General features: G+C 44.4%; 2 protein-coding genes and 1 long non-coding RNA gene across 8 annotated transcripts in view; 1 reads left to right on the top strand and 2 right to left on the bottom strand.

Moving 5' to 3' along the window:
• LOC145657849 (uncharacterized) overlaps positions 1-791 on the bottom strand; it is a 15,738-nt gene extending 14,947 nt beyond the window's left edge. For all 3 annotated transcript variants that reach the window (XR_014123735.1, XR_014123736.1, XR_014123734.1), the window contains exon 1: positions 656-791. This is a non-coding gene — a long non-coding RNA (uncharacterized LOC145657849). The remainder of the gene's footprint in view (positions 1-655) is intronic.
• The window catches only part of f2r (coagulation factor II (thrombin) receptor), a 2,113-nt gene extending 290 nt beyond the window's left edge, over positions 1-1,823 (top strand). Inside the window, exon 2 of the mRNA XM_027015083.3 lies at positions 130-1,823. Coding sequence (XP_026870884.2) covers positions 130-1,289 — 1,160 coding nt within the window. The 3' untranslated portion in view covers positions 1,290-1,823. The remainder of the gene's footprint in view (positions 1-129) is intronic.
• ssbp2a (single stranded DNA binding protein 2a) lies at positions 1,530-19,144 on the bottom strand. Of its 4 annotated transcripts, none has more exons than XM_027015088.3 (17): positions 18,955-19,144; positions 13,657-13,729; positions 12,335-12,396; positions 12,160-12,244; positions 6,653-6,733; positions 5,260-5,316; positions 4,646-4,703; positions 4,473-4,543; positions 4,249-4,310; positions 4,012-4,060; positions 3,875-3,910; positions 3,722-3,773; positions 3,437-3,507; positions 3,106-3,184; positions 2,884-2,915; positions 2,672-2,770; positions 1,530-2,509 (listed from the first exon to the last, which is right to left on the bottom strand). In XM_027015088.3, the coding sequence occupies exons 1-17, from the start codon at positions 19,008-19,010 to the stop codon at positions 2,480-2,482; spliced, it is 1,053 nt and encodes a 350-aa protein (XP_026870889.1). In that variant the 5' UTR covers positions 19,011-19,144; the 3' UTR covers positions 1,530-2,479. The 4 variants fall into 4 exon arrangements, with proteins under 4 accessions (XP_026870889.1, XP_026870886.1, XP_026870888.1 ...); XM_027015085.3 differs by having other exon boundaries at positions 5,260-5,319; positions 18,955-19,143; XM_027015087.3 differs by having other exon boundaries at positions 2,884-2,912; positions 5,260-5,319; positions 18,955-19,142.

Genomic DNA, 19,144 nt, shown 5'->3' with positions numbered 1-19,144 from the left:
AACGGATGGTAACCACTTACCAACCGAGAAATCCAGTATTCTTTTTTTTTTCCCCCCGGTGCACTGTGTTACTGTTAAATGTAAATTGGGTGCAATATCAGTAAAACAACTTGCTTTTTCCTCACGCAGATACCAAGAACTTTGTACGGACGTTTTCGGCTTTTTTTGTTCCCGTCACAGACGAACCCATAGATTACCTGGACGTACAGGAAGGCAGCGGATCTGGCTTTTACGCGCCCAAGAAGGAACACCACCCTCCTGTGGTTAGAAAACGATACTACGTCTCAAAAGAGGCCTCACAGTTCCTCACGGGACGTTTGGTGACTGTTTTTGTACCCACGGTGTACACATTTGTGTTTATTATTAGTGCTCCTTTAAACGCCTTTGCCCTTGTCATGTTCATTCGTCGGGTGAGACCAAAGAAGCCAGCAGCGATATATATGCTGAATTTGGCTTGCGCAGACCTTCTTTTCGTGTTGCTTCTCCCTTTTCGGATTGCCTACCACTACAATGGAAATAACTGGATATACGGAGCCGGAATGTGTCGTGTTGTCACCTCAGCGTTCTACTGCAACATGTACTGCTCAGTGCTACTGATGATGTGCATAAGTCTGGACCGGTTCATGGCTGTCGTCTATCCAATGGACTCACTTACCTGGCGTAGTGCTAGTACCGCTTCAGCGGTGTGCGCTGCAATGTGGGTTCTTTCCGTTGGCGGTGTGATTCCTTTGCTTGCTTCTGAACAAACAATTCGCTTGCCCGACTTGGACATAATTACCTGCCACGACGTACTAGACATAGAATTCCGTGCCTATTATCTCTACTTTTTCCCCATATTCAGCTCCGTGTTCTTTTTTATTCCCTTAATTTTTACCACTTTCTGCTACGTGCGTATTATCCAGGCGCTTTGCGCAGCCAACGTGGAAAACCGCGCAAAGAAGACTCGCGCTGTTTTCATGGCGGCCACGGTGTTCGCCGTGTTCGTGATCTGTTTCACGCCTACCAACATCATCCTGCTATCGCATTACGTGCGGTTTGCCCACAAACACAACGAGGCGTCATACGCCGCGTACTTGGTTTCAATGTGCATAGGCAGCATTAGCTGCTGCCTGGATCCTCTCATATACTACTTTGGCTCTTCCCAGTGCCAGAAGCAAGTGGTTGCTTATTTGAAGTGTCGGACCGCACTGCAGGTCGAACGTTCAGAGTCGAGCAATAGCACTAGGTCGAGCAAGCTGGAGACTTTCAAAAGCAACGTGAGCAGTCAGTACAGAAAGCTTATGGCATGAGCCCGTTACGTGGGAGTTCAACCAGCGAAGTTTACTGTATCTATCCTGTGTGATGGGTATGTTTTATTGCACTTTTTTTCCTCAATAAAAGTGCCTTTTACTCCCCGTAGTAATTTTATATCTAACCTGGAATGCCAGTGATCTACTTGTTAGACCAGTGATCACTGTAAAGAGAAGGCTTTGTGTTCTTTACTACATCTATATATTTTTTAACTACACCTGTCTTGTTAAAACGACATATCACAGCATTCCTTTTATTATAAACTCAGGCAATTCTTCTTACCCTAAATGCCATACATACACACACCAGATATTACATTTGTACATGCTTGCACATTGTACATCTTATACTTACTATGCATGCTACCAAACAGGGCCAGCAGGCTGGTCCAAGAAGTTACGTAAGCAAATGTTTGTCCCAGATAACACACAATGATTTTGCTACAGGTGTCTGTTAATCCCTGTGTATATGTACTATGTAAAAATGTTTGTATAAGGAAATGTGTAAATCAAAATAAAAAAATCAAAACTAGACCAGTGGAGAAGTGTATACAACAATCTGAATAAAACAGGGAAAATTAGCTTTTTTTAAATCAGCTATTCCTCTCTGTCAGTATAATCCATGTCAGTTGAAAAAGAGGACGTATCCCCACATATGCACAACCATTCAACACTGATGTATCTAATGATTGGAGAAAAGCCAGAGCTCAGCATTAAGATATTACAGTAGGAGAAACTGGCCTTTTTAGTCAGTTTTGTTATTAGGAGAAATGGGTTGGCCCGAACTCTACAGACCACAGCAAAATACACCCCAGGGATCATGACATAGCGTGCAACACTAAGCCATATGAATCATGTCACAGAAACTCACAGACAGTATGAGTGGTTTAGCTGAAACCCTGCCAGCGATTCCTCCAGATTGTCCTGCTTCTCGCCTCGCACCTTTGAGCAACGGAGAGACGGACACAAATAAGTAATCTCCAAAATCTCCTTGTGGTGGGCTTTCCATGTTTAGTGAATGGGTTGTCCAGGTTTGATCTTGGGTGAAGCGTCAGGAAAAGTCTCTGCTCTAGGTGGGGGACAGGGGAACCCTGCAGGCCAGCCTCACACCAGGGGGACTGAGGGGTGGGGTGGGGGTAGATCTCCCGTGCGAAGGTCTGTGCAGTCATTCCTTAGTTTTCCTTTTAGCCTCACACACTCATCGTCATGTTTGGGGAGTACTGCGAAAAGAGGTACCGTATGTTGTGAAAAACAATGAGACAAACAAGGAAAGACTCGCTGTCATTATCCAAGACATTTTCAGCCGGTTGATTTCAGAGGCATTAACTTTTAGTTTTGTGGGCCATTCGAAAATGACAAATATCTGAGGTGCCAAGACATACACTCTCATTCTGAAAGGGGTGTAGGAAGTTGCTGCTCATCTCCCCGTCGTCTCTTGGTGTGCTGGGCTGGTTGTTCATGATGAGGTTCCCAGGAGAGCTCTGGTAAACGTGAGGAAAGATGAGGACAGGCCTTTCATCACGACATTAAAACATCCTCAGACGCCTCAGTGCAGAGAGGCTGTCTTTAAGGGCTCTGCCAATGCCTCTCTTACCTTGGGGAGGCTGTCAATGTCACCTGATGCTGCTGAGACCGAGAGAGAGAGGGAGAGAGAGAAAGCTTGAAGCTTGCATTTGTCAGGGTGAATGGGAGGAGGCCAGAGACGCACTCCACTGACATATTACAGACAGTGAGCACGACAACGTCCGGCATGTCATAGCCAGGCTGACCCTGTCTGACATCAGGCGCTGTGATGTGCCAGGCACGTTGATCGTACCTAATGAGCCGTTGAGTGGGTGGGGTTCCATTCCCGCTACGCCGCCCATAGAACCGTCCGCACACTGACCAACAGGAAACTGAAAAACCATAAAACAACTGAGCAGAGGCATCTACACACATACATATAGACATGTAACCATTTTCAAACACATAGTAAAGGCCATGTTCTGTATTTTTTATCTAAATGCGTTTTCTCTTTTTGACCAATGGCCCATTAATCACCGCTGCTGGCCAGCAGAAAGGTTTAACACTATGGTGAGAAAATCACATTCAAATAAAATACAGAGCTACTCATTTAAGTACTGAGCAAGTTGGTCAGTGTATCTTACGTTTGGCCTGTTTCCATTTGCGGGGACTGAATTCAACACACTGTACATATTGTCTCCCGAGTTGGTTGACTCTGGGATCAAACAGATTCAGGTTATGTAATAATGCTGTGTTCATAATAATGCAGAGACTGTTTAAATCTATTGAACATGAAATACATTCTGACATGCTACCAGTGTGCTTCGGTCAATATTCTAAAGGCTTGGTTCAGAGCAGGTGTTTACAGAGTGGATCTGGTGTGGGAAGGGCTCGTCGAGCCAGTAGGCTGTGCCTGGGTCACTGTTTACCTGCTGGACTGGGCATGACAGGTGTGCCTGGTGGGCCGGCTCCTACTGGGCCCTGTGGACACACGGCCTCAGCTTAGATAGGCCTGCCATTTGAATTTACCTAATTTACATGCCTTTTCTTCTGTGGACCAGTAATGGCAAAGGACCACCTACCGTGTAACTGCCTGGAGAGGAAGCTGAGTATGGTATCTTGGAAGAGAGAGAGAAAAGAGTGTGTGAAAGGGTGATGGGACTAGTTATAAAATGGCATGATTTGAAGTTGCTGTGCATCCCTGCTCTAGCACACTCACTGTGCTGGTGTTCGGGGGATTCGGCCATGGCCTCCCTCCGCCCGGTCCCCTGTACATACCACAACAGAAGACAAACAGAAGCCTGTCTCACATCCGTGCACTCAGCCTCCCACATGAGCAAGCAAGGAGCACAGACAAAACAGGGCGGGGCAAAATAAGGGATCGAGAGGGGCAGAGGGGGCCTTGTCATTGCTGTGCGGGAAGCAGGCCGGAAGCGTGTCTCCCAGGCAAACTCACATTCCAGGCATTCCTGCTCCCATTATAGAATGCACAGGAGGCCTCATTGCACCGGCAAAGTTCTGCAAAGAAATTGTCATTAATTCTGCATCAGTTAATCAACTGTGAAACTCAGGCAGACAGACAGACACACACACACACACACACACACACACACACACACACACACGCTCGCATATATATTTGAAACACTGAGAGTATATGGGATATAATTAGTTACAAACCTGTGGCCCAAGAGGAACCATTCCTCTCGGGGGCGTCATCCGCTGCAGTGGTCCATTCATGATCGGGTGACCTGCGGATGGACAGATTTCTTCATGACAAAGCATCGAACACATGAAACGAAATGCCTCCAGAGTGTCCGGGAATGTCTCACATCCTGAGGCAGCCATCTCACCTGGCTGTCTCGCAGGATCCATCCCACTCAAGAGTGGCTGGTTGCCAGGTCCCACTGCCTGGTGCAACACAAATGTAATTAAAAGGTCACAGTCACCTTTGTTGAGGTTTGGGTGAATTTGCAGCATGAAATTAAAGCGGCATTTTCTTAGACTGACTTGGCGAGCAAATAGATGAAAATGGTCAACGACTAACTGCAACTTTCTCCAATTTCAATACACTGCAGCTGCACACAAGTTGATTGTCTTTGCAATGCTGATATCACAGAAGGCAGTAATGTGTAAGAGGACCCTCAAAAATGATCACTGCTTTTCTCTGCATGTGAGCCTCCTGACCCATCTCAGACATTCCAGAGAAGTGCTCTGTGGGTGTTGTGGTGAATCACAGCATCCACATGATCCAACAAATGTAAACGGTTTTGGCTGAGATGCTGGCCACTTTTTTTCTTTAACCATGGCACATCAGAAAGTCACCTTTTTAATGCATCTTTTAATGTGTATTTTTAATGTAATGCAAGGTATTACTGTAATATGTTGCAGAGCAGTCACAATGCAGTATTTCTATGGTGCAACCTTTATGGGTAAATATACAGCTGCGATACATAAAAGAATGTACCTGATTGGGTATTCTGAGAGGAACTCTGGGCCCGCCAGTGCAGCGTGGGGACATGAACTGCTGCAGAAACACAAGCACATAAACTACTGAAAGCTGACTAAAAGATTCCTCCACTAGAAAAGGCTGATGTGGCTAATGCGCAGTGAAAAACAGCGGTAACAGGGGATGTGTGATCGCGTAGCGTAACACTAATCGGCTTCCACTGGTGTCATATTTCGATCACGTGCTCCTTTCAAAGAAAGGAAGGAATTCCAAAAAGGCACAGCAGATTAAAAGCTTGCTCAGAATCACACCACCAGAGGGCGATGCAACACCGACTTTCGTCAATTGACTATGCAAATCAGCTTTGCTCAAGCAGCATGTTTGTCGACATCATCGCAAATCGCTAAAAGGCATTTCAGTAACCTCCTTTGCACTGCGCAGATATGAGAAATTAAATTAGACTGTTTATGGTATGTTTTATGGTGCACTGATAAATCAACGCTTCAATACATCGTGGTACCATGCACAAAACGGGACAGAGTAGGTTCATTTTATGATGGTCTTGAAATTACAACATACACATCTGAGGGCAAATTAGTGGACATTACACCAACTCCTCTATATGAAACAATGTCCAACCGTCTGGCTTTACAGATTGCTGAATGATGTCAATTACTTTTAATGATAGCTAATTCCCATCTACTGTAAAAGTAACATGTTTTATGCCATGTTGGGGTCTATTTTAGGACATCTGGTTTCTGAAAATTGTATCCCACCTGTATAACCCTCAGAGTTATACACACATAGCAATAACTCAGGTATCTAAGCAGTTTCTTGGAAGGTTTGAATTGATTGGCTGCATGGGGCATGTGGGAGAGAGTGCCAGAGAGAGGCTGGATCGCACCAGAAGCAGAGCTTTTCCGCAAGCCGAGCTGAAGAATGAGAGAGAGGGCCGTCAGTTCTCATTAGGGGGACCGAGGAATAGCTCAGAATTCAGCTGCTGACAAAAAAATCAATCTGTTTATGCTCTCCTCTCCCGGCAGATCTCCACAAACTCCTGAATGATGAACTCCAGAGTATTATTCCTGGCACAAGCGCAGGAGGAAGTCGGCACAGGGAAAAGAGTGCAAACCCACTTCACCAGTTCCTGGTAGCACACAATAACACCGCAATTCCAATTTTTGAGAAAAAGACGTGAGTAAGGAGATTTACAGCCACTATTGTGCAAATAAACCACAACTGTTGTGTCAGTGAATATGAGATGGTGTTTATTTGTTTTCAACTTTGAATGGCAAGGGTGTGATTTCCAGACTGATTGGCTGTGTTAATGTGTTTATGTATCTATGTGTGCATTTGTGTGTGTGTGTGTGTGTGTGTGTGTGTGTGTGTGTGTGTGTGTCTGTGTGTATACCTGAAAGAATCCTGGAGGTATAGGCAGACCCTCTCCAGGAGGGAGATTCCCACTTGCAGGGCTGGGTACTGCTGTTGTACTCTGGAAGGCAAGCACACACACACACACACACACACACACACACACACACCCACACCCACCCACCCACACACACACACAAACACACGCACGCACATATCCACAAAAACCCCACAAACATGCAAGTAAATGATCCTTATGCCCCACCAGTCACCACATAAGAAAAGAGGTTCTTAACAATGTGGTTAATGTTAATGAAATTTCTTAACATACTGTGTTGCCTAAGAGCATAACTAGCTGCAGCATAATCTGTGCTCTTACAATATACAGAGTAGGAAACAGTTGTGCAAAGCACGCGCAAACTCTGTGGGACGGCTCTGGATGGGACGGAAGGGGGTGGGACAAGGTACATGGAGCAGCAGTGTGCCTCACACCTCCTGGCAAACTCATTTTGTCCACTGAATAATTAACGGTGTTGCTGTTGTGGCACTAGGGTTTCACGCCAGGGTTTCGACTTTCTGCCCCCTCTGAATGGGAACGAGGCAGTCCCGGTCTCTCCTGCCGCCCCCTGCACGTATGTGAGCATTAACTGCTTGGTGTTAGCCATAGGGCATGTTCATGTTTGTCCGAATTGATTGCTATGGTCACGGACTTGCTGACCCTAGTTTTTGTGATGCTCCACACTTGTGCACAGTACCCACCTGGGCAGAGTGACAGTGTTGGCTCTGTACTGCACATTGGACTTGAAATTAGACAATGAGTTTGAAGTTAAAATTGCAGACTCGGGAGTATTTACATCCTTATGGTGCATAATTACCATTAATAACACCACCACTACTAATCTCACTATTAGTAGTAAAATTGTGTTAATCATTTAATATTTGATCAAAAATAATTGCCGGATTTTTCCTCATGAAGTACATTTCACTTTGATCATATTTAACCAATTTTTAATTATGGAACAATTTGGGTGGTTTTTTTAACCTAAGGATCTCACATAAACACTGGCTCTAAAGTTACATGCTGCTGGTTTTGCCACTTTCTCCTTGTAACGTAGTGGATGATCCCTCAGCAGCAGTTGCGGTGGGTGAGTTAAACAGCTCAGGATGGGGCAGGAACATTAGCACGGTTCACTGGGCAGGGTGCCGGGAGCTGGTGTGCTCTACTATCGACTCGGAAGATGCGGGACGACTGCCTGGTGTAGCGGACCTTGCCAGGACGTGAGCCATGTGATCATGTGCTATCCGCATTAGAACAAGGTCACGTGCGCTGTTCTAACCTTCCATATGGCAGTAAGGGTCTGAGGACAGAGGTTGGTCAGCACTGTATGAATGAGCCCACCCAAGGTCCCCTATGCCGACGGAATGCTCACCAAATGCATCTGCACACCAGTGTTCGTTAGAAGCGGTGTTTCGTAGAGTCAGGTAAATAGAGAGCCTTAAAATGATTACTCCTGGTCAAAGTAAAGGTATGCTAGATATCACACAAACACAGCTGTGTGACTCAGTACACAGGCTCAGCCTCTGCTTTTCTCACATTCGATTAGACTCGAGTTGAGGTCTGTCGATCAGCCTCTTTTCTTTTCATTTATTTTAAAACTGATGAGATTTGGTGTTTCTGCATGCAGTACATGTGCGTGCATGTGTGTGTGTGTGTGCATGCGCGCTTGTGTGTGTGTGTGTGTGTGTGTTTGTGTGCATGCACGCGTATGTGCATGCGTGCTAACTTTAGAGGGGAGGAGGGTTCCATCGCTCTAATCATTAGGGGAACGTGGCAGGAATGACAAGTGGCCTCGTCTAGACATTCCAACACCACCCCCCCTCCCCCCCCCAAGCCATAACACAACAGACAGAGAGCAAAAACACAGAACGGGAAACATACTGGTGTTGCATAACAAACACATTCATGAATAAAGATAAAGGCACCATTATCATGTATTTCAAGGAAAAAGGCACAAAAGTGTTAATAAACAATTACACTGTCCCATTCTTCTGATGTTTTTTAAACATTGTTTTAGAGTATATACAGTAGAAAGCTGGCCATTTTAGTTATTCCAGCACTGTAAATGTTTGTAAATAACAGCAACCTCAGATTAGGGTAGATGAGAATGACTTGGGATACACTCAGCAGCAACACATGGAAAAAATCTTGAGTTTCCAAATGTGATACTTGTATACTCTATTACCCCAGTTATGGTGCAGGATGAGGTGTGTCACAGTGATGACAGTCCATCTGAGACTATTATCTGCACCAGGATTCCAGCAGTGTGACTCTGCTTCATATTTTCATCTGATTCGCTATCATGGCAATATAAATTTAACAACTGGTGGCTGGAAAAGTGTAATGAATGCTAGTTTTGGGGTGTGCAGGATAAACCCAAACAGTAAACAGTTCAGCTCACTAACATAGCTGACTAATATAATGACAGGAAATATCCATCCATCCATCCATCCATCCATCCATCCATCCATCCATCCATCCATGCTCTTTAATGCCATTCTTCCACTTCCTGTGTGAGCAAAGAGGAAATGTAAAAAAAGAAAAGAAAAATGAAGACGGGGCTAGAGGGATGAGGTCTTGGAACAAAAATTTGCTCGGCCAGTGAACTTTGGAAACAAGGTGGAAAATGTGAGGTGGGAAAAGAGCACGAGTTGAGGGACGTCAGGAAAAGGGCATTTTCTCCTTCCCAGCTTTCACAGGCAAACACGATTTTAACACTCCCGTGGATCTAGTGACTGCTGTGTGAACATCCGTAATGCTGTATCATATGGCATATGGAGTCTGGGTACCATCAGTGAACAAAAATTCTCTCCACCATTTCAAAGGAAGAGCGAAACCATTAATCAGTATGATCCAGACATTCACAGCACACAAATCCAGCCATGTATTTGGTTGGAATTTTTTATTCTAAACTATGCCCAAAGTGTTCCAGACAGCGTCTGATTACAATAGTCCTGGGTGACCTAACAATGTTGTCCTAGCTGGCAGCTAGTTACAGCCATCTTTTTAAGATGCAAATGATCTCTCTCTTCCCTTTGCTCTCTGACTCTCTCTTAGTCTCTTTATTAGGGGTTAAAAATCTTCATTAACCTGCGTGGTCATCAACAAAATATTATGACACGGACGTGCTTCGTGTTCAAGTGTGCCGTGGCTGTGTACACGTGAATGAAAAAGTGTGTAAGGGCAAGGCTTTGTCTCGGGCTGAACTGCTTAAATATCAGCCACACTCCCACAGAGAGATGAGGTGAAACCAGACAGTCAGGGAAGACTCAGTGTCCTTAAAAGTACAGGGACGATAGCAGCTGGATGATGTCTGATGAACATCCTTAAACTGCCATCGTCATCACATCATCTCTCCTAATCTTCTGGGATAAACACACGGCAAAAGGGTTCTTCATTTGATTCCAAATCATACCCAATTCCAATCCTTTGATTATTTCTACTTTTTTGACCTCATAGTGTTGCCGTAGGCATGATGTTTTTTTAATATTTCTTGTGGCATATTGGTAGCAAAAGCACCACCATTTTTTATGGTGCCTTTTATTGTTTCGTTTTATTGATCTATGTACTGCATTCATGATTCAGCAAGTTGACTGATCAGTTTTATGAGTTTATATGAAAGAGTAAAAAAAAAGGTAAACCACAGTTAAATGCAATGACTTTCCAAACCACAGTTAAATCTCCGATGACAGAGACACACAAGAATTAGTGTTCGTCTCTGATACTGCAGTGCAGTCAGTCAGCGGCTGTTTCTGAAAAACTTGAGATGACAATAACTGGAAGGTGACAATTACTGACCCTCAGAGATGGAACCCTCGTTAAAACAAAAAACACAACACAAAACCCCCACCATTCACAGTGACAGTTATTGTCTGGCAAACCTTTTCTGGAACACACCGAGAGAGGGTAGGTAAAAATAGGATGTGCTTATGAAGTCAGGCTCTGCTCGAATGCAAGGTACTCATTTGGAGAGAAAGTGATTTTTATACCTCTTGCAGAGCTGTAAATGATATGTCCCTGCTAAAGAGAAAAAGGTAAATGATGGAAATCTATGTACGAGGCATTGATTTATCATCATGCCATTGTGACTGCCATCGAAACATGCTCAAGCCTCGCTTGCTTGTGAATATGACATATAGTTATATATGATAGAATAATTGAGCATGCATTATTTTATCTGACTGATGTTTACTGTTGCGGGTTCTGCAGTGACATCTGGAAACAACACAATCTTGGTCCGGGCTGAGTGCAGTCTGGTTGTTTCTGGAGAACTCTTAGGGCGGGAACACATTTGAGTGACAGCACCAACATCCACTGCTGTTTGAGCATTGATTTGAGATAATGCTTTAACCAGAAGAAAGAGCTTGTTCGGTGGCACTCATCCCACCCTGGCTCCTCTCTGGGATGACTGCATCTATGGTTACAGCATTCACCGTTTTCGAGTTTCCGAAACTTATAGGGTCACTTGAACCCACACAGTGGATATTAAAATCATAGTTTTGCTGATTGACTGACCATTAGCTAAAATTTTACAGTGATAAACTATGGTTGAGAGACTTATTGAGCAGTATACTGGCTGCTGCATTGCTAGGGTGTTGTCAGTGCAGGTTTAATCAGTAAGTTGCACTCTGAAAAAGGCAAAGAAACTGAACTCGGGCAAACCATTTGCCATGTCTTTAATCTGCTTTAATCTCATGCTCTTTTTCTCTCTCTCCTCTTCCTAGCAGAGTTGACCACAAGAGGATGACATCATTACTTGTGTCCTTTCATAACCAATTTATCATTGCGCCAGTCACTCTCTCCTGCTCTCCCTCTCCATTCTCCCGCTTTTCTTCTTGTTCCCTCACTCCCCCTCCCTCTTTCCTTCTCCCCACACGCTCTTCTTCCTCTTTTACTCTTGTTCTGTCTCTCCCCTCTTCCTCTCTCCCTCTCCGTCTCTTCCTTTCCACGTCTATCTCTCTCCCCCCCTTGTTCCCTTCACTCTATCTTTCTCCCCTCTCTTTTCCCTCTTTTCCTTATTTCCCCTCTTCCTCCCTCTCCCTCCATTTCTCTCTCACCCTCTCCCTCTTTTCCCTATCTCCATCCCTCTATCCCTGTCTTCCTATCCCTGTCCCTCTCTCTTCTTCCTCTTTTCCTCTTTTCCCCTCTCACTCCCTCTCTGTCTCCCCCACTCCCTCTCTCTCTCTCTCTCTCTCTCCCTCTATGTTATGCTCACAGTGCTGGCATTGCAGGTACAATTTCTTGCTCACAGTAACAAGCAAGTACAAAATCTGACACAAAAAAATATAACACACACAAAAAAACACAAAACAAAACAAAAAAACCCTTAGCTCACCCAGAACTCCTGACAATTATATTAGACTACCTAATGGCCTTATCGTGGTCTCCTCACAGCACAATCTTCAGAAGAAAACAAACGGATGTTACAGCAACACCTCCGCGGCTTCTGTCACAAGGATCGGCATGAAGGCGACTGTCAGCTCACTCACGTAGTCATGGAATGCCTTGGCCTCGCTCGAGTGCTCACAGGTCTCCCTTCTCTCCGGCGCAGCACAGTACAGATCCCAGAACACGCTGCAAAAGAGCACGCGCTCACCAATCCGTCGCTAGCCGCGCAGTATTCAAACACCCACCCCCGTCACAGGCAGAATGTGAGCGGCTTACCACCACCAGGAGTGGAGGAACCCTGGAGGCTCTCCGAGTGTGATGTTCTTCTCCCATCGGATCTGCCGGATGAGAGAGTGTGTGAGAGAGAGAGAGAGAGAGAGAGAGAGGAGGTGAGGGATTAGGACCCTGCCAGGGAACACATACACACTTGTTCACTTAAGACCGGAGGCCAGTGATGGCAGCACAGTTGTGGTTACGGTTGGTTTGAGAGAAGAGACTTTTATTCCATAGCCTATGCCTACATCCTGTGTATAGCTAACTACTACCTACAATCCCATCAAGTCATTGTCTTACTCAGCATGAGACTTTCTGTAATTCAGTTGTGATTTTGGCATCTAACTTGACCCACACTATTATAAACTAGGTTATATACTAAGCAATTATGACACAATTATTTTTGAAATCCTCATTTACATAGAGTAAATTGTGCTTTTGTTGTTTTGTTGTTGAGGCGGACCGCCTCAGCTGGGACCGAGTCAGAGCATGTGGCGGCCACCGTGTCAGGCTTGTCCTCCCTCCTAGCCTGGTGCTCCTCTGCACCCACTCGCTTTGCACATGTTTACGCTATGCTGCAATATGATACTGCCATTTCAGTTGCCATATCGGAGACCAATCAGGTCGCGTGAAGACTGCTGTATCATCAGCTTGGCTGGCGATGCGTCTGTTTCATGAGCGTGGCCAGAGTGGGCGCTGTGCTTGTAAAACTGGGTGACTCTTTTTGCATAAACACCTCAGTAGAGCTCCTCAGACTGTAAGCAGAGCCCTTGTGATTGTTCCTTGGAAAGTTCTTAAGCCATAGTCGATTGTTACTTAAATACACCTGTTCCAGTTCCTATAGACTGAACTATCCAGAAAGCACTGACAACCACTCTTTAAACCATAACTGTTCTCTGACACTGAGAATATTGTGGAGGATAACAAAATCAACAACAACAATAAATATACTACTTCCAAGCGCACATTCTTCCCTTTGATAATGTGTGAATCTCTCTCTCTCTCTCTCTCTCTCTCTCTCTCTCTCTCTCTCTCTCTCTCTCTCTCTCTCTCTCTCTCTCTCTCTCTCTCTCTCTCTCTCTCTCTCTCTCTCTCTCTCTCTCTCTCAGCTCCAGTGGAAAGATGCTAAAGTTGCTGCTAGCTGCTCGTCTTTGTGGCAGTGCAGTTGAGTTCGGCTGCAGTGAAGCTGGAGGAGCCAGTCCCCTGCAGCCTGGGCCAGGATGGACGTGGGCTGAGCTGAATGCAGCAGCTACGTTAAACAGTAACACATTTTGTTGTGAATACGTGAGCATACTCCTGCTGTCGCCTTGGTTTCGGCTACCTACCTCGGAGAGGAAGGTTTGTGCTGATTTCTGAGCTCCGATGTGTAGCAAGTATTCATAAACATACAGGGCTAGCCTGTAGGACAGACAGACAGACAGACAGAGAGAGAGAGAGAGAGAGAGAGAGAGAGAGAGAGAGAGAGAGAGAGAGAGAGAGAGAGAGAGAGAGAGAGAGAGAGAGAGAGAGAGAGAGAGAGAAATATGAATTCACAGAATAGAACCTAGAACTAAAGTTAACCATGATCAGGTGATCTCGCTAGTAGACCTTTTCTCAAACAATAGGCTATCTCGGTTTTTTGGCTATTGGAATTTGAGAAGTATACAATGCCATTAAGATTAAATCAAGAACAACTACAGCGTGCTTGTCGGCTGTGAGTTGAACACAACAATTGTGCGCCTTCCTGTTACTGTGCCTTCCTGTTGCAATAGCTTCCTTGAGTCCATTTGGAGAATAACTGCCGAGCCATCATTAATTAACTAAGAGCATCATTCATCAAGGGCTCTCAGGTAGTTTTATCTATCTCTGATAAACTCTCGAACTTAACATCTCCTCAGCTGACAGCCTCAAGTGAACAGGGATAGCGAAACAGATACACAACAATGACAGCACTTCTTCTCTCGAGAGGTTTCCTCATGTTGGAATCGAGAGCGCCGTCAAAAACTGCACCAAAAAGCAGGTAGAGAGACAGAGGCAGAGGTAGAAAGACAAGAGTTGATCTTTCCCTTAAAATCCAGCATATGACACATGACCCATCAAGTGCTTTACGTCTGCACTGCACACGAATGTGCACATACACACACACACACACACACACAAAAGGAAGCCGATCACAGAATGGCTACTCACACCATTCATACTGCCAGAATTACTGTGTTCATAAATAATTCTGTAATAGCTCGTAATGAACTCGTTCATATCTCACCATCTCCCTAGGCATGGTAACATCTGTCTGAGGTTTGTATGCATGTCGCGTGTTGACCTACTCTGAACACTCATTTAGCCAAGTCTAGTGGAAGTGTTTCTCTGCAGACACAAAGTGAAGTCATTGCTATTGACTCTACAAGCATGCGCAAGATCCAGGCATATTATTTTGTCTATATATATATATATATATATAGTCAAAATCACAAAAAAAAGCTAATGAAATAGGGCAAAAATAAATGTAATGTAACTAAAGGGAAGAGTATTCATAGGAGGAGACATTTCATGTGTGAGAGAATGGTGCAGAGACTGGAATAATGATAGCAGACTTTATGGAAACCAAGATGAAAAACAGCCAGGGTTGAGGGAGGACTCTGGAAATAAGACGGAGGGAAGGGAGGGGGCTAAACTCTCAGCAATTAATACTCCTGAGATTCTGTCAGACCTTTAAGATCTAACTGCAAAGCATCTATTTGGGGGGGGGGGGGGGGGCAGTGAGAGAAAGAAGGGAAAGGGGGAAGAGAAAGAAAGAGGGCTAGAGATAGAGGGGTGGAGAGAAATGGAGATGGAGGGAGAGAGGAAAAGAAAGAAGGGAAAGGACTAACTCCCAGGCTGAACAAAACTAAAAACCTACAAAGCAGAACAGGTCCAGGAAACTGGAGTACCTTCACATGCTTTTACTAGATAAACATGTCAGAAGCACTGGGTCATAGAATAAAAATGCAGAGAGGTGCATAATAACTAGTTCATAATATGAACTAATGCAGAGATGTGCATAATATGTTCTTGGGAGAATGGAGAATATGAAACTGACGTTTTAGAGAGTAAGGTCATGATGAGCTGGTTCTGACCTTTGCTTTGTGTATGTTGCTTTTTTGAAAAAATTAACACAGTTTATAATCTTCTGATATGGCTGTGAAACCACCTGCTGCCTGGTAGCCCTGGAGAACATGGATATAAGCAAAGAGAGAAATGAGTGAAATGAGACATGAGTGTGAGACCATGTGACCACTCACTTTCATTAAGGGGAAAGGGGGTGTGGCTTGTAAGACATTAAATCTCAATCCACAAAAGAGCTGGTGAGAAGAAGGCTGCTTTGAAGGAATGGAGTTTCCCCAAGGTTCATGGACTCATAGCTGGACAGTAGGAATTAAAACTGTTACTCCATGTGCCTTGGCAGGGGAGCACAGCTCAACTTTGGCTCTCATGCGTGCAAGTTTGCTCTGAACTGTAGCAAATGCTATTTTTACCTTCATTTCTACTTGTACAGTGCAGTGAAAATGCCTCAAGTCTGTTGAGCTAGTGCATAGATTTGAATGTGAAACAGCACTTTCTCCTCTATAATTCCACTTTAACAAGTTATGAGGTGGGCTCATGAACACTGGGAGAGCATTATTAACCTCACGCAGAGGCCAGCAATGCAGCATTTAGGAAGCTTCCTAGCCCTTTCCCATATGAGTTCTCAATGGCTGTCTCATAACTCAGAAGCTAATATCAGGGTGAGCAAGCAAGCAAATTCTACATATGTGTGTTTGTGCCTGTGTGCGAGTATATATGTTGTGTGTGTGTGTGTGTGTGTGTGTGTGTGTGTGCATGCTTGTCTGTGTGGTTTTAGGAGTCAGAAATGGTTTAGCAGAGACACAAATGGAGCTTTCAGGGGCTTTTATGTCCAAAAAGAGACACAGCACTATACAATAAGAGGAAGAGACTAAGAAATATAAACAGAGAGAGAAAGCAAAGGGGTGGGAAGTGACAGAAAGAAAGAAAGAAAGAAAGAAAGAAAGAAAGAAAGAAAGAAAGAAAGAAAGAAAGAAAGAAAGAAAGAAAGAAAGAAAGAAAGAAAGAAAGAAAGAGAGAAAGCGAGAGAGAGAGAGAGAGAGAGAGAGAGAATGAGTAATGAGAAGCTCTACTAAGGGAAGAGGGACATCATTGTGAAAACAAAAAGGGATTGCAGAAGGATGATGAAAGATATTTACAGACAACAGGGCAAAAATTCCCTTTCACAAATGGCAAAACAAATCTGCCTGACTTAGCCTGAACTCAACTTTGGAAAAAACAGATAAATATAACTAAGGAATTGGGGCATACACCCAATGGAAATTCTTCTACCTGTACTGAAGCTAAACTCTGTGATGCTTGCAGTCACTTTTTTCATGTAATGGTAAACAGAACATGTTGCAATGTAATAAAGAATAAAAGTATTTTTGCAATTTTTATAAAGACATCTACAGAACATACATAGTGAACATGGAAGCACTTCATTTATAAAGAAATTGCCAAAAAAAAACAACAACCCAACAACCTGAGGCTTCACTTGGCACAAACTAAGGATCATCAGGGAGCGAGTGTGTGTGTGTGTGTGTGTGTGTGTGTGTGTGTGTGTGTGTGAGAGAGAGAGAGAGAGAGAGAGAGAGAGAGAGAGAGAGCGAGCGAGAGAGAGAGAGAGAGAGAGAGAGAGAGAGAATGTGCACAGGCTCACTTACAGCCACTTGCAATACTCCATGCATGGTGCAGTATGTGTAGCCAAATACACTACAACTGAACAGTCCACCAGCATCCAAGAGTAGGCTAACAGATGCAGGCAGCTGTGGCTTACAGTGTCCATCATGCAATCATACGTTGATATTTTCTTAAGGTTTTCAGTAAACTGTAGCCATTCATTAGTACGGCAGTCACCTTTTCATTGTTTGAAAAAAAGGCAAACTGTATACAATGCAACAAGACTTAATGCAGCCTGCTGATTAATGCACTTCCCACGCACGGCGGTCTTTGGCTGATCATGAGACAGATGTGTCCAAGGAGAACAAACTGCCTAATTGACCATGTCTAACTCTGAAACTGCACGACTGCCAGTTTCTGCATGTGGCCCACTCAGGGAAGATCCAACACTTTGAATGACAGCAGGAGCCGGCGGCTCCGAACGCCACGCCGCGAAAGTCTCCCGCTGCACATCGCAAAACCACCGCGAGCATTAATCGGAACGGAGAATCGGCTTTTAGGTCTTAACGGAGATCGTAATATCTCGTATTTTCAGTGCAGGATCAAGCTGATAACAAAGACATTTCTTGACCTTTTTGCTTATCTATGTTGAATAATAAAATATCCCCGACCCAAAACAAAACAATGCAATTATCTGAAAAAATCTCTGAAGCAACAATAACTAGCTCTTACGATAATATCTACCAGTGTGAATACTTAAATACATTTACAATGCAATATCAACCTATAAAACTTATTAGGTTTCCCCCTTGTCTTCGCGTAAACATTACTTTGCGCACACCCGATATGTTCCTTGCCAGTGGCATCAACAGAAAATGTACTGCTACTGGAGGAGTTATTACCTCTCTTCAGTCCCACTTAACTTTGAAATTCAAGGTTACGTCAATTACTTAAAGTTCAGGTGGAATACAGAGCGGCGTAGATGGTGTGGGAGGTGTCACGTAAAAAGTACGACTAGGAGGGTTAAAAAAGTTCAAATCTGGTGTTGCTCTTCTGAAAAAACAAACAAACAAACAAAAATTACAAAAAGCTTCCTGTTAGCAGGCTGGGTTGTGAACCTCAGTAAACAAAGCCATAAACTGTAAGAAATGCCTCATACTCAGATTTCTCCAAGCAATACCAGTCTCACCACTGATTCCTTCTCCGGGCTACTGGCAGGAATGACACTAAATAGGTAGGCAAGCTAGAACAGGACCATGGATGCAAACGATATGAAACTTATTATAAATGGAGAAGGGCAAAAAACACCCACACGGAAAAACACATACAATGCATCATTCGCAACCACGGTAATCTATCAGATAAGATGAGACCTACAGCACCATTTACAAAACCTACTAACAGGCAAGATCTGAAAATCTAATGATACTGTAATTTGAGAATCTGAAAGCTTTATGTTTAGTGGCCAGCGCAATGGGTTAATAACTTCATCGATTCTGAGCGTCTTACTGGCCAAGCCATATCTGTCAGTGGGTTTCTGACAGAGACAGAGCCGACATAGAATAATCTGTAACCATTTACAGTTAAACAGCTGTTGTGTACTAAGGTTACAAGATTTGACGTGTCTGCCCTGTTGCCAACAGCAATGTAGACTTAGTCGAGCAAATGAATTCCACCCTAATGAAGATTATAGGTACGGCCGAGAAAAGAAGCTTCGCCGCTGTCATAGATTTCAAAGCATGTAGCCGTAATCCAATGAAATGCTCTCCAGAGCATCGTGTAATTTATGGAGCGAGTCGCATGCGCCAGGACCGACGTTTTATCTCTCCTTTTCAAATGCAGCTGTGTGCGACATTCGCGGAGGCGCCACGCTCGTATGGGTTCCACAATGGCGCGTCAGTGCGCTCCCGTTCGCCCCTGCCCCAAACAAATAAACTTACTTTTCTCTGGCTTGACTGTCCGAAGGCACGCGCATACTCCTGCTCTTGGAGTACATGCTTGCGGAGCCAAGTGACTGCCACACACCTGTCAACCCATCACACACTCAAGCTGAATACCATCACCATAGCGACTCACGCAGTCGTCTCTAACCATTGGGTGGGCCACAGTGAAGGGACACCCTCTTGCTGT

This window comes from Electrophorus electricus, chromosome 5 (genome assembly GCF_041902795.1).
Source record: "Electrophorus electricus isolate QZ-2024a chromosome 5, ASM4190279v1, whole genome shotgun sequence".
NCBI lineage: Eukaryota > Metazoa > Chordata > Actinopteri > Gymnotiformes > Gymnotidae > Electrophorus > Electrophorus electricus.
This window is presented reverse-complemented; position numbering and strand designations above follow the sequence as displayed.

What these genes read in the sequence shown, in the direction of transcription:
- ssbp2a (XM_027015085.3), bottom strand. Translation starts at nt 19,010, where the DNA reads ATGTACTCCAAGAGCAGGAGTATGCGCGTGCCTTCGGACAGTCAAGCC. An exon ending in TGGTTCCTCTTGGGCCACAG is followed by an intron (nt 4,311 to 4,472) that starts GTTTGTAACTAA and finishes ATTTCTTTGCAG; the next exon opens with AACTTTGCCGGTGCAATGAG. An exon ending in ACCCCTTTCAGAATGAGAGT is followed by an intron (nt 2,510 to 2,671) that starts GTATGTCTTGGC and finishes CTCTTTTCGCAG; the next exon opens with TACTCCCCAAACATGACGAT.